The sequence below is a fragment of the Panulirus ornatus genome, chromosome 66, assembly GCF_036320965.1.
Source record: "Panulirus ornatus isolate Po-2019 chromosome 66, ASM3632096v1, whole genome shotgun sequence".
Taxonomy (NCBI): domain Eukaryota; kingdom Metazoa; phylum Arthropoda; class Malacostraca; order Decapoda; family Palinuridae; genus Panulirus; species Panulirus ornatus.
In genome coordinates, this window is record NC_092289.1 from 2,607,326 (window position 1) to 2,621,652 (window position 14,327).

Consider the following 14,327-nt stretch of genomic DNA (forward strand, 5'->3'; position numbering starts at 1 on the left):
GTACTGAGAATGAACTTTCTGAATACAATTCACTTACGGTTGATAACAGCATGAATTTTGTCTATGTCATGAGAATGGTTCATGTATTTTGAACTGAAAAAAGTAAAGATCTAGCTATTCAAGGAGCACTTATAATGAATATAGTGACTTGGTTAAGGTGCAGTACACTTAAAGATGTTTTGGAGAATGTCATGAACATTGTACATTTGTAGAGTAATGTATTGTATTAGTATCTGAAGGGGAGACATAAATTTCATGATACTCATTGCTCTTTTAGTTTGTGTTTACCTTAGCAGAAATATCATGCTAGTGCTTTTGCAAATTTTTCAGATCTAGCAAGTGATGCAAGCCCCACCACTGCAGAAAATAAGAGGAAATGGTCATTTAAGAGTCATTTTCGGCGGAAATCTTCAACTGGTTCCGTAACTACTGTTGTTAGTAGTGGGGTACCTCCTTCAAAGAAAGAGTCTGCGACTTTTTACCTGACCTTAACCATAGAAACAGGAAGTCAGGATGCTGGAGAAATGTCAGATGCTTCTCAGAGAACTATTCGCTCTGACTCTGAGAGTGTCCTGTCAGGTGCCAGTACTCATGAATACCGAAAATCCATTACACCTTCCATTGCATCTGTAACTACCGTAGGCTCTGAAAGTGCTATGCCAGTAAGACGTCCTACCTCTGTCAGTTACAACAGAAAGAGTTCAGCCAGCTCTACTACCTGTGGCCTAGTAAGACCACGCACTGCACCACCTGCTCCTCCACCAAAAGGTATGCAATTCTATACACTCTTTGAATATATTCTTAGGATTTGTTGAATATATATATTTATGACATTTGCATATCTTAGAAGATTGAATGACCTGATATTTTTTATGTTACAGAAAAGAGCAGTGAAGCAGTTTCCACTGGGAAAGAATGTGAAGAATTAAGCAAGGTTGATGTTGCATCACGACTCAACCAACTGTTGTCTTCTGGACCCATTGTTCCTCCTGGCAGACGAGTGCTTCGAACTTCTGATTGCTCTAGCAGTGATACATCACCTGTACCTGTATTAGTCCACCCAGAAGATAGTGGATACACAGGATTACGACCTAATAGTGTCAGATATGCCACCATTGATATGAATAATTTAGGAACCAGTACCACTGTTGGTGGAGATTCAAGTGGAGATGAAAAGTCATTGAGTGTAGATATATCCAGTTCTGTGAAGCTAAATGTACCTCATGCTCGCATGTCTGTTGTAAGTGCTGCATCCCATGGATCTAGTGAGGGCTACATCCGCCTTGGGGATATTGCATCAGCACCACCCCCATTGCCAGCAAGGCATACCCCAGTCAATTCCACACCAAACTTTAAGTCTTCATCCTCAAATGGTTCCCATTCTGTGCCTCTTCACATTCCGTCTAATCTAATGGATGGGGACAATAATAGTTATCTGGACTTTAGCTGCAGTGCATTAATACAAGATGAGCCACTGTACGTGAGTTCACACTTTGCTGATGAGCCATTGTATCAGTTCTACACCGCCACAGTGTTGGAGCGTGCTGCCCAGAATCAGGGTGACTGTTCCTCAGAAGATGACTATGAGGTACTGTGCACTAAGGTTTAGTTATTTATTTATCAGTTTTACCACTACTCAGAAATATTTAGTTGTTTAGATAATATTAAGAAATTATGTGTATTGCATGCATGTTATCCCTGGGGTTAGGGAAGAAAGATTGCGTTCCATTATTCACTGCATGTCATGGAAGATGACTAAAAGGGGTGGATGTTGGGGGCTGGAAATCCTTCCCTCTAATGTTGACTCTCCAAAAGTAGGAACAGAGAATGGGGCCAGGTGAGGATTTTTTAATCTAAGGCTCAGGCCTCTGTTCTTGACACTACTTTGCCAACGTGGGAAATGGTGAATATGTATTGAAAAAAACATGAATGTTATCTCTACTTGCATTGTGGAATGGAATATCGTTTAGATTTGGTCGTTTTTTGTGAACTTGACTGTGTTAAACATCTCTCGGTTATAGTAAGTGATGTGTCTCATTCCCCTCGTACAGGTATATTTATTGTAGAGTCCTATTTTCAGTTTCTCAAGGGCTAAGAGATGTAGTCAGTTTAGGCTTTAAGATATGAAACCCTTCAATAGCAGATCCAGATAGGCAAAAAATAGTAACTTTAGGAATGAATAGCTTGTGTTGTATTGTCAGAATTGAAAATTGATAACAAAAAAAAAGTTAATGGGGGGAGAAATTCATGGTTTGGTAGTGCTTCAGAACTCATGTTTGAAAATCTTGTAGGTTATGTCAGACATCTGAAAATCTTTTAGGTTGTGAGGACATATAGCAGAAGAGTTGTTGAAGATATGTGGTTGCATAGGACAAGAAGAAAAGGTAGACAGTGGAAGAGGTGAATAGATGCAGACTTTAATTAATTCTTTGAAGTATATCAGATACAAATGCTGATTGTGCAGTGGTGACTATTTTTTATGGGAAGGTGAGAATGTAAGCAGGGATATTGTTTTTGTATTTTTATGCTGGTGTTCACAGTGAAAGATTAAAGAGTAATATAATGGTGTGGAAGCCTTTGTTCACTTATTCTCAGCTGTTAAGGTTCTGTGAATCATCTGAGAGTCTTCTTTGTGTTAATGGGAATACAGTTATAGGTGTTACATATATAGGTAGACACTGGTTTTATTGTTAGAGTCAGTGATTCATACTTTTTCACTTGCTTTTTGTATCCAGAGAATGGTTTGAATGCATATAGAGTGGCTTGGATGGTAAGTTACTACTTGAAGATGCATTTCAAATAAATGTTATGTACTACTTTTCACTGTTTAGGGAAGCCCTTTGTTGAAAACTACAATCATGATTAACAACAAAGTGTAACCAACCTAACATACATGCTTCCCTGTGATTTGCAAAAATATGTCAACTTATTCTTACATTACTTTCTGTTGGTCAGCAAATGGCCCTAGAGACTCGTCCACTTTATATTTTAGTGTTAGGAGTAATCTCTTGAAAACTACTGAACAAACGGTATCTTGTTACACATACTTATGCTTGGTATTTTTTTTAGTTTTATTAAACAAACATCATGTTAACATCCAAAAGGCTACCTTTCATGGGGCAGGAGTGATTATATAAAATCTGTTTCATATTTCACAAGGACTGAGAGGGGCAGCATTTCAGGTGTAATTTAGGGTACCAAAGTGGAAAGTTAACTCCATTTCTACAGAATTAATTTCCATAAAAGATATATGCTTATGTGCAATTGCTTTGCTAGATACAAGTGGTTTTCTCCATTCATGTTTTAGACATTATTTCCCAGTGTAAAGCAGAGCCATATATATCTTGACCACATCACTTGCATACCATGTATAGTAAGGAATTGCAAAATTTTCCCATGATTGTGTGCTGCTCATGCTCATTGGCATGTTTTAGACTTTACAGTAGGGTACCAATATGGAGTTTTGGTTGAGAGATTCCTCATATTGTAAGCAGCAACTAATTTAAACTTTTGTTCATAGTACAAATATACAAATGTTACCAGTCTTACATGTAAATAACCTTTGTCATTTGACTCCTGAAGATGTTCGTCTGGTTAGAAAAGTTCACCACATAAATTTTGTTGGATAAGACAGATATGTGAATGCATAAGTGGAAAAGCTGGTAACTTTGAGGAAGTTTGTAAAGATTATTTCAGGAATAGTTGAAAAAGCATTTTACATAAAATCTGTACATATAGCTTAAGACATGTACATTATAACTAAAAGAATAGAAATAGCTACATCATGGGCATGTCTTTCGTGAGCTCATAGATTTTTTTATGGTAAATTGTTGACATATCCAAAGGGGAGGGGAGAAAAAATATAATCCGAGTGCTTCTTATGTATCTTAAGAGGCATCTAAGTATCTAAGTTAGGCGAGAGCAGAGGATTAGAAATGTCTCCCTCTTATGGTATTGTATTTCGAAAGTAAGGATGGGAGGAGAAAAATATATTTTCCTGTAAGGCTTATTCGTATGTTCCTGACATTGCTTTGGTAAGGTGGGAAAGATGAGGACATAAAAGAGAAAGAAGGAAAAGAATTAGAGTCCATCTGATATGAAATTCAGATTGTATACTAATCAGTTTTCTTTTGTTAGGTGATTAATGATGGACACCACAGTACACCATCAGGGAAGTTACAGTCGCGGCCCACTGCCATGGAGCTTGTCACTCCTGCTGATGGTCGTCGGACGTTGTGGTGTGAATTACCTGAAGTTATTGAAAGTGGTCTTTTAAGTATGTGTTACTTAAATTATTTTTCATTTATGCTTTCTTTGATATTTTGTGAAATTATTGATTTTATTTCTTTTAATTCATAACTATGAAAAGATGAGAATGGAGGAGAGAATGATCAGTAAGCATGGGGCTCCAGGCTAAAGTGGCTGGTGAGAAAATATGTAATATGCTCAGTTCGTTGGATTTAAGGTTGCCAGTGCTGTACATACTTTCAGCACAAAAATATCAGTAATATTTGTGTTATAGGTAATGAGAAAATGGCATTAATGACCTTATTACAATATGTACAAAGTAGATAGTGATTAATTTGATTAGCATTTTAAGTTCTGAAAAACTAGGTATTATGATAAAAGTGTAGAGACTAATAGTTGAGAAACAGAAGAATGAAATTGTGAAACTTACATCTTAAGATACATGTGAAAATTGGGATTATGAGGACAAAACATCACAAAATTTTAGTTTTGTGTTGTAGAGGCTCCAGAAGAAAATTCAACAGATTCGGGCACAGAGATGTCTAGAAGTTTGTGGTGTTTTGGGAATAGGTTATGTGTAGAAGTCTTTAGTGTTATAGGGATAGGTGATATGTACAAGTTTTTAGTATTGTAGGGATGGGTGATGTCCAGAAGATAGACTAGAAAGAGGGATGGGACTCGTACATGTTTGGGAATTAAAGTTTTAGATGTGTCTATGACAGATGTGGTAGCATATGTGAGAAAAATAAATGTCTTTATTTTTCTTCATTTTTTCCCTTTTAATTTAACTATGGCATGATTAGCAAAGTATTGGAAGATCAGAAGTAGTTTAGATTATAGGATCTATGATTAACAGAGATAGCTATGAAAAGCAGAAGAAAATAGAAAAGCATTGATGAAGCATCAGAGGTGTTTTAGGAGTTTAATAGTGGGGAGGTAGTTAGAAGATGGAATGTGCAGGAAATCTACACCTTTTCTAGTTCTTTTGAATTGATACGACCCTAATATTTTATAGTTAGTAATAGAAGAGTAGTAGGTATGAGTGACCTATATGGTATTTTAGGACATACATATATGTGTAAAGAATGGTGATTTTGAAGGAATTTTTGGAATTAAATTATAAGAAAAGTACACATGAATTTCTTAAGTAAGGCCATGTGCAACTTACTGCATAAAAGTGTTTGGTTAACATGTATAATGATGTGGTTGAAGATATGATGAAAACTTTTGAGTGTAAAAGAGATGAATGGGTTAACTGCTTGAGATGATGAGGGTTAGGTGTTTTTTAGAAAGTAAAAGGGTAATATCTAAACAAGCCATATATAGGGGAGGCACTTATGTGCAGGAGTGTAGGATAACTGGAGACATAGGTCTTGGATGGTGTCCTAGTTTAATTTGCATGTTATAATGAAGCACTTGCACTTCGTGAAAGCTTATTTTGTCACCACTTGAATTAAGAATACGTAATAAAGTATAAAACTTCGTGTACTTGGCCTAATGCTAGTCACAGGGACTGGGCCACAAATCTTGAGGTGGTTTGATTATATTATTATATCTCCTGCATATGATTAGTAAATGAGGTTTATACTTTGTGAACTTGGTATTATAGCTTTTCATGCAGAGGTTAAATTACGTGTGTTTTGAAAGAAAGATTGGTTTATGTTGATTGATCATGTTTTGCTGATGCATATGTTCGATGAATGCGCTCATCATTTAGAGACAGACGTAACTAGAAAAATTCTTCACCTTCTCTATCATTGCTAAAATTTACCTTGTACATTGTAGGTCAAACCAGCAGCCAAGAGAGAAAGATCCAGGAAGCAATGTTTGAGATGATAACATCTGAGGCATCATATTTGAAGTCGCTCAATGTCCTGGTGACTCATTTTGTACAGTGTCCTGAGTTTACTATAGATGAGGGTGAAGATGCAGTACTTAGTAGAAGAGAAAGACACATTCTGTTCTCTGACATTTTGCCAGGTGAGATTGCATAACTGCAAAGCTTACAGGAACTGAGTCCAGTACTGTGATTGATATATTATGAAGGGTTCCTATGAGTAAGAGGCATTTTCATGCATTGCCTTTAGCACTAAGAACAGATCATCAGTACTTTAAGCATAACATTACAGTGAACTAGTTATGGAAGTTTTTCAGGTAACAGTGTTTGGTGTGCCTCTTCATAAAATCCCTCTTTTAACCTTACTCCTTATGCGGCAGATTTTTTCCTAGTACTGGCAAGTTTCATATAATGCAAAATAGTCAGGAAGTGTAGCCTTAACTCATTAAGGATGCACTTTTCAAATCATGAAGTTTAAACACTCATTGATTGTCAGTTATTTTTGAGATGGGGGGGAAATTGAATAAAAGTTCATACGTAAATAGTAATGTTGCCCTTTTTCAGCTGGAGGGAACATTGAGATTTAAATGTAAGTTCAACAGCAGATTAACAGTTAACAAAGTTTCCTGTGTGATTCAACTTTTGTGCTCACATCTGTCATTTTGTTTCAATTTCCCTCTTTTCCTTTTTATTTTTTACAGGAATTATTTTTTTCACTTTTTTTTTTTTTTTTTTTTTCCGCTGTCTCCCGCGTTTGCGAGGTAGCGCAAGGAAACAGACGAAAGAAATGGCCCAACCCACCCCCATACACATGTATATACATACGTCCACACACGCAAATATACATACCTACACAGCTTTCCATGGTTTACCGGAGACGCTTCACATGCCTTGATTCAATCCACTGACAGCACGTCAACCCCGGTATACCACATCGCTCCAATTCACTCTATTCCTTGCCCTCCTTTCACCCTCCTGCATGTTCAGGCTCCGATCACACAAAATCTTTTTCACTCCATCTTTCCACCTCCAATTTGGTCTCCCTCTTCTCCTCGTTCCCTCCACCTCCGACACATATATCCTCTTGGTCAATCTTTCCTCACTCATTCTCTCCATGTAACCAAACCATTTCAAAACACCCTCTTCTGCTCTCTCAACCACGCTCTTTTTATTTCCACACATCTCTCTTACCCTTACGTTACTTACTCGATCAAACCACCTCACACCACACATTATCCTCAAACATCTCATTTCCAGCACATCCATCCTCCTGCGCACAACTCTATCCATAGTCCATGCCTCGCAACCATACAACATTGTTGGAACCACTATTCCTTCAAACATACCCATTTTTGCTTTCCGAGATAATGTTCTCGACTTACACACATTCTTCAAGGCTCCCAGAATTTTCGCCCCCTCCCCCACCCTATGATCCACTTCCGCTTCCATGTTTCCATCCGCTGCCAGATCCACTCCCGGATATCTAAAACACTTCACTTCCTCCAGTTTTTCTCCATTCAAACTCACCTCCCAATTGACTTGACCCACATCCCTACTGTACCTAATAACCTTGCTCTTATTCACATTTACTCTTAACTTTCTTCTTTCACACACTTTACCAAACTCAGTCACCAGCTTCTGCAGTTTCTCACATGAATCAGCCACCAGCGCTGTATCATCAGCGAACAACAACTGACTCACTTCCCAAGCTCTCTCATCCCCAACAGACTTCATACTTCAGCCCAATGTGTATGTAAGTTTAGTTTTAAGAATTCCATTATTTTGAGAGATCATTCCATTTGTACTTTTCCTGTTGATTTGATTTATTCACTTCATATCTTTTACTAAACAAATTAAAAATTCGAGCTGATCTCAGCCATTGATTATGCTCAGTACCCTTGCTTATAAATATGTCTAAAAACAAAAAGATACGAGAACATGAAAATACACATATTCAAAATAGCAAAGAATTATTGTTATAGTTGTATGTCTTCACTTAGTTTTATTCCCTTTTACATGGGTGGATGAAGTGTGAGCAGCATCTTGGTTCACTCAGCCGTAACTCATCTCCAGTGTAGTATATTATGCAAAGGCTTTTACACTACGATGACCACTAGCAGATTTTTCATTTTGTTTGTTAATTTACGTGTAGGGATGGTAGAAATGATAGTGCCTACATATCCACCCTCATATTAGACTTTTAGCATTTATCTGACTTGATGCAGGTTTTAGCATGGTTGGGAAATCAGACTTTCCCAGTATTTTAGAGTGCTTTTGTTTTTCTTTTTATGGTGATTCTTTTGCGCCCCATATCTTTCTTGGCCCTTCATTTCTATGTTGTACCATTTCAAACAGTTCGACATATGCTGTTCCTTTGTGTTGCTCATGTTTTATCCATTCTGGACCAGTGAAAACTAAGGTATTACACTCATAAATTAGATTCTGGACAAACTACTTGCACACCTTACACTTAGATTATCTCATTTTCAGTTAAGAGGTGCTCAGAGTTGTTCCTGGCTGACCTTGAGAAGCGTTGGCAAGAGTCTGTACAGATTTCTACTATTGCTGATGTTATCTGCAAGCACGCAAATAACCACTTCCATGTCTATGTCAAGTATTGCTCCAACCAGATATACCAGGACAGGACCCTAAAAGAACTGAAGTAAGTAACAGTTCTATATAGTGACTTGACCTTTTTATAAATTGGCCTGGGTTTTTTGTTTGTCAAGCAATTTATATTTTATTAGTAAAGAGGTTTTTATAGCTTGGCAGGTATTGGATGATTAATATGTTTCAAGGCCTTTCATTTTGGGTCTGTTTAGATATAGAATGAAATCAGAAGGTTTTCCAACATTGCAGTGCAGATCACTGGCCCTCAGCATCTCATGCAATTACTGGTCATCACCTAAAGGAAAGGGAAGATGGTTTAAAGTGACATCTACCTTTTGCTTACTAGATAGCAGTGAGAAGGTTGATGTCCAGGTACCATATTAGTACTAGTGAACACTCCAGCAGTTTAGCAAGACATGGGTATGGAGATAACATGGCTCTGGTGGCATACTCTAAAGAGAAACTCTTGAAGCTGGTGACATAGTTTGGCAGCATATATGAAAGGAGAAAGTTAAGAGTAAATGTAAACAAAAGGAAATGATGAGTTACATTAGGCTAAGGGATGGGGTAAGTTACTGTAAAATTGAATTGGGAGAACGTAGAGGACATAAATTGTTGCTACTAGGGAGTGGGCTTGGCAGTAGATAGACCCTTGAGGATTGACCTGAGTCAGAGTGTGGAAAATGGTCCAGGATCTTGGGTGTATTGAGAAAAGGGAGTTCAGTGTCTATAAAGGCAAATTTGTGACATTTTGTATGGACATGCCTCAAAACTTCATTTCAGTAAAAGGGAAACATATGAATGGGTTTGAAATGATATATTTGATGAGAATGTGTTGTCTGAGGCCAGTTGATTTCCCAAGGGTATGTAATTTCCAGAGTTGTGTTAGTGAACAAATTATTATCGAAGGGTCATCCTGGATGTAACAAAATAGTTCGTTCTTAGAAGATGAGTGTAGACTGAAGTAATATGATATTTGTATCAGAATTGGAGGGAGCAAGGCAGAGGGGAAAACTGAGGAGATGGAGAGATAGGGTAAAGGTATCTTTATGGTATATCCCAGATGATGGCCCTCTCATTCACTTCAGGTGCATTATTTTTTATTTATGTAACAGCAAAATCAACATGGTAAGTCCTCTTCAGCAATGTTTTTAAGTAGTTTTTGTGGAGTGTTGTCATTTGAAGGTTGAGGATGGTCATTGGCCACTTTTACAAGTTATTTCATAAGCATTACATTTTTTGTTTTCATAAACAGTATTCACAGTAATGGATAGATTGTAGTGTAAACATTAATTTCTCCCAATAATAGTAATTGAAATAAAAAACACTGCATATATCCTTGGGAGCTGTGGTTTCGGTGCATTATTACATGACAGCTAGAGACTGAGTGTGAACGAATGGGGCCTTTGTTGTCTTTTCCTAGCGCTACCTCACATACATGAGGGGGAAGGAGGTTGTTATTCCATGTATGGCAAGGTGGCAATGGGAATAAATAAAGGCAGACAGTATGAATTATGTACATGTGTATATATGTATATGTCTGTGTGTGTATATATATGTGTACATTGAGATGTATAGGTATGTATATTTGCGTGTGTGGACGTGTATGTGTATACATGTGCATGTGGGTGGGTTGGGCCATTTCTTTCGTCTGTATCCTTGCGCTACCTCGCTAATGCGGGAGACAGCGACAAAGCAAAATAGATAGATAGATATCCTTGGGAACTCAAGTGTATTACAGATTACAGTAATGAATGCCTTAAATGTTAAATATTAATGTCTATCTTAATGTTTGTGTGTTTTTCAGGGAAAACAATCCTCGGTTTATGGAGGTGCTCAGCCGTCTCGAGTCTTCCCCAGTATGCCAGTCACTCGCTATGCACTCTTTCCTGATGCTCCCAATGCAGAGGATCACGAGACTACCTCTTCTGGTGGATGCCATATTCCATCGCCTAGAGTATGGCACACCTATGTGGAATGAATACAAAGTTGCCCTTGCCACTCTTACTGCGGTAATTTGACAATTTTAGAATTTTAGGGTCATACTGGAGTAGTAACTTAGAATATGTTGAACCATTTTCTACAATTAGCATGTACGTTCACATTTGGCTAACACATGGACACAGGCTTTTGCACTGACAGAAAAGCAGGCACATGCTCAGACATGAGCACTGGCACAGAAACACATATGTATTAATAACCACACTCATAGACACAGACATTTACTTAATTTACTGCAGGAATAGGTGCTCAGACTAATGTAAATGTAGATGTTAAATGAGATTAGTGATAAGAGAAGTCCTTCACTCTGTCTACACTGAAAGAAAGTTGGATTCAGAAAGATATGATGAAAATCTTTTAATTCCTTAGTTATGTTAACTTTAATGACATCTTTGAAATCTAATGCAGCTTTAAAACCATAGGAGATAACAGGAAGCTGGGCAAGGAAAGTGTTTCAAAGGATGTACAGAAACATTTCAGCAACACAAATGTGAACATGGGGAATAAGCTAGATAGATATGAATATAAATATAAGATTGTGAGGTTAAGAGATGAGACCTCAGAGTGTAAACTTATCTCATACGTAGGTAATGAAAACCAGAGCCCATGACATGAAAAGAGGGCATAATATGAAATTAAGGAGGTTAATGATAATGTAGAAGTACTTCTATAGTATAGAAGTCGTGGATGATTTGAATGAAGTGACTGAAGACATGGTTGATTCAGACAATTCACAAATTTAAGGAAGTTTTATGGCAGAGAATGTTTAAGGGATAGGGACCTATGAGTTTAAAACTCCTCCCTATGAAATACAAATAAGTTATTACAGGTAAGTGAGAACAGACAGTGAAACCCACAAGTAGATAAAAATATTACACTTAAGAGGCAAAAAGAACTAATAGAGAAGGAGCATAGATGAGAGCTAAGTTATTGTGGGAGGTTAGAAGCCATAAATTTGCCCACCATGGGAGAGAGAAAAGTAAGAATTGACATCATGGAAATCAATTTGGTGATGTCAGCAGAGAATAGTTTTTTGAAAAATGTAAAGATGGAGCCTAGAGGCAAGAAACTGGTCAGTAAAGATATCAAGAATTAGTTTCTAGTTCAGAGCAGTGGATCATTGAAATAAGCTCAGTGATCTAAATGTATTTTGTAGGTATATAAAAGTTTAAGAATTTGTATGATAGTGAATAAAGTTGGAGATGGAGCCTCACAAGAGTAGAGCTTCCTTCTTGTGCAGTATAAATAGAAAACTACATACTTAGGGAGGAAAAGAGAGAGAAATAAGGGGTAGGGAAGTTAGAGGAAGGGTAGAGAAACATAGGGCAGGAGAAAAATTTAGAAAGGGAGAAACATAGTACCAACCAATAAACACTGAACACATGATTTTCCCAGAAGATAGACTTCATAGGTATACAATGATAGGTAATTACAGACAAAGCCAGCTTACTTTAAACCAAAACTCCCATCATGACACGGCCTAGTCCACCTCTTAATGGGCACACATGAGTGTGTGTTTCAGTAGGGTGGAAAGTTTTTGCATATTATTCTCTGACTACATTTATACAGTAGCTCTATAAATTCCTTCTTGTCCCAACAGATTGTAGCAGAATGTAATGAGGGAGCTCGAAAGATGGAGCGCATGGAAGAGATGCTTATTCTTTCTCGTCAGTTGGATTTTCGGGAGGTAAAGGCTATCCCACTCATCTCTGCTTCCCGTTGGCTCGTCAAGAAGGGTGAGCTGATAAGGCTGACATGGAGAGAAAATGATGCCAAACTCACTTTTGGCAAGAGAATATCAAAATGTACCCTCTACTTCTTCTTGTTTACTGATCTTCTTGTTGTTACCAAGAAAAAGAGGTAAGTGTTGGTTTAAACTGTTAGATATCATGCTGTCTCCACTAGAAAGTTTTCTTTATATACATGTGATTTTATGTTTGATTCATAGTTTTCATTTTGATCTGTGAGTTTATTAGATTGGCATGGAAGTAATTCAAGAAAGGTATTAGGTTAACAAGTTTGCCTTTGGGAACTAGACATCCATGGCATATGCTTTCAGGGTTGGGTTCTCAGATTTGCAAAAATAAATTCCCATAGAAGATGCCTGTGGCCTTGGACCCAAGTGGAGTGTCCACAGCTACATACAACATAATTATTTGATTTTGATGATTGAGTTAATTATTAGAGGAATAAATAGTGAATGTTATCCCTGGGGATAGGGCAGAAAGAATACTGTACAAGTATTCCCTGCATGTTGTAAAAGGCGACAAAATGGAGTGAGGCCAGGATGATGGAAATGTTCCCCTCCAATTTTTAGTTTTCCAAAAGAAGGAACAGAGAAGGGGGGCCAAGTGAGGATTTTTTTCTTCTAAGTCTCAGCCTCCTGTTCTTGATGCTACCTTGCTAATGCAGGAAATGGCAAATAGATATGAAAAAATAATGAATGTGTTACATATTTATAGGAAGGAAAATTTGGACGAATGTGAGGGATTGAGGATCATTTTACTGGAGTATGTTGAAGGGTCAGGATCAGGCTTTCTACATGGTACTGATGGCTGTGGACTATAGAAAGAGTTGTATAGAGGAGGGTGGATGTGTAGGAAATGAAATGTTCGAGAACAGTATGTGGTGTGAGGTGGTTTAATCGAGTAAGTAATGAAAGGATAAGATAGATGTAGAAATAAAAAGAGTGTGCTTGAGAGAGCAGAAGAGGGTATGTTAACATGGTTTGGACATACTGATAGAATGAACAGGGAAAGGTTGACAAAGAGGATATATGTGTTGGAGGTGGTGGGAACAAGAAGCAGGAGACCAAATTGAAGGTGGAAGGATGGAGTGGAAATGATTTTGAGCAGTCAGAGCTTAAACATACAGGAGGGTGAGAGGTTTGCAAGGAATATAGTGAATTGGAACATTGTGGTATACTGGGGTTGACATGCTGTCAATGGACTGAACCAGGGCATGTGAAACACCTGTGGTAAACCATGGAAAGGTCTGTGGGGCATGAATGTGGATAGGGAGCTGTGGTTTTGGTGCATTACACATGACAGCTAGAGAGCGAGTGTGAATGAATGTGGCCTTTTTGTCTGTTTTCCTGGCGCTACCTTGCTGAAGCTGGGGGTAGCGAAGCTGTTTCCTGTGGGGCAGGGTAGGGCTAGGAATGGATGAAGGCAAGCAAGTATGAATATGTGCATGTGTATATATGTATATGTCTGTGTATGTATGTATATATTTATTTATTTATTTTGTTTTGTTGCTGTCTCCCACATTAGCAAGCTAACGCAAGGAAATAGACGAAAGAATGGCCCAACCCCCCCACATACACATGTATATACATACACATCCACACATGCTAATATACATACCTATTCATCTCAACGTATACATATATATACACACACAGACATATACACATGTACATAATTCATACTATCTGCCTTTATTCATTCCCATCGCCACGCCACCACACATGAAATAACAACCCCCTCCCCCTCATGTGCACGAGGTAGCACTGGGAAAAGACAACAAAGGCCACATTCGTTCACACTCAGTTTCTAGCACTTATGTATGGGCATTTATGTATATATATGTGTATATGAGTGGATGGGCCATTCTTCGTCTGCCTCTACCT

The 14,327-nt window shown here is 37.8% G+C and overlaps 1 protein-coding gene across 4 annotated transcripts in view; it reads left to right on the forward strand.

Annotated features, from left to right (window-relative positions):
- Exn (Ephexin) overlaps nt 1-14,327 on the forward strand; it is a 297,401-nt gene that overhangs the window by 256,651 nt on the left and 26,423 nt on the right. For all 4 annotated transcript variants that reach the window (XM_071658652.1, XM_071658653.1, XM_071658651.1 and 1 more), the window contains 7 exons: nt 331-768; nt 882-1,588; nt 4,138-4,276; nt 6,034-6,228; nt 8,576-8,747; nt 10,503-10,707; nt 12,297-12,556. In XM_071658652.1, the coding sequence (XP_071514753.1) occupies nt 331-768; nt 882-1,588; nt 4,138-4,276; nt 6,034-6,228; nt 8,576-8,747; nt 10,503-10,707; nt 12,297-12,556 (2,116 nt within the window). The remainder of the gene's footprint in view (nt 1-330; nt 769-881; nt 1,589-4,137; nt 4,277-6,033; nt 6,229-8,575; nt 8,748-10,502; nt 10,708-12,296; nt 12,557-14,327) is intronic.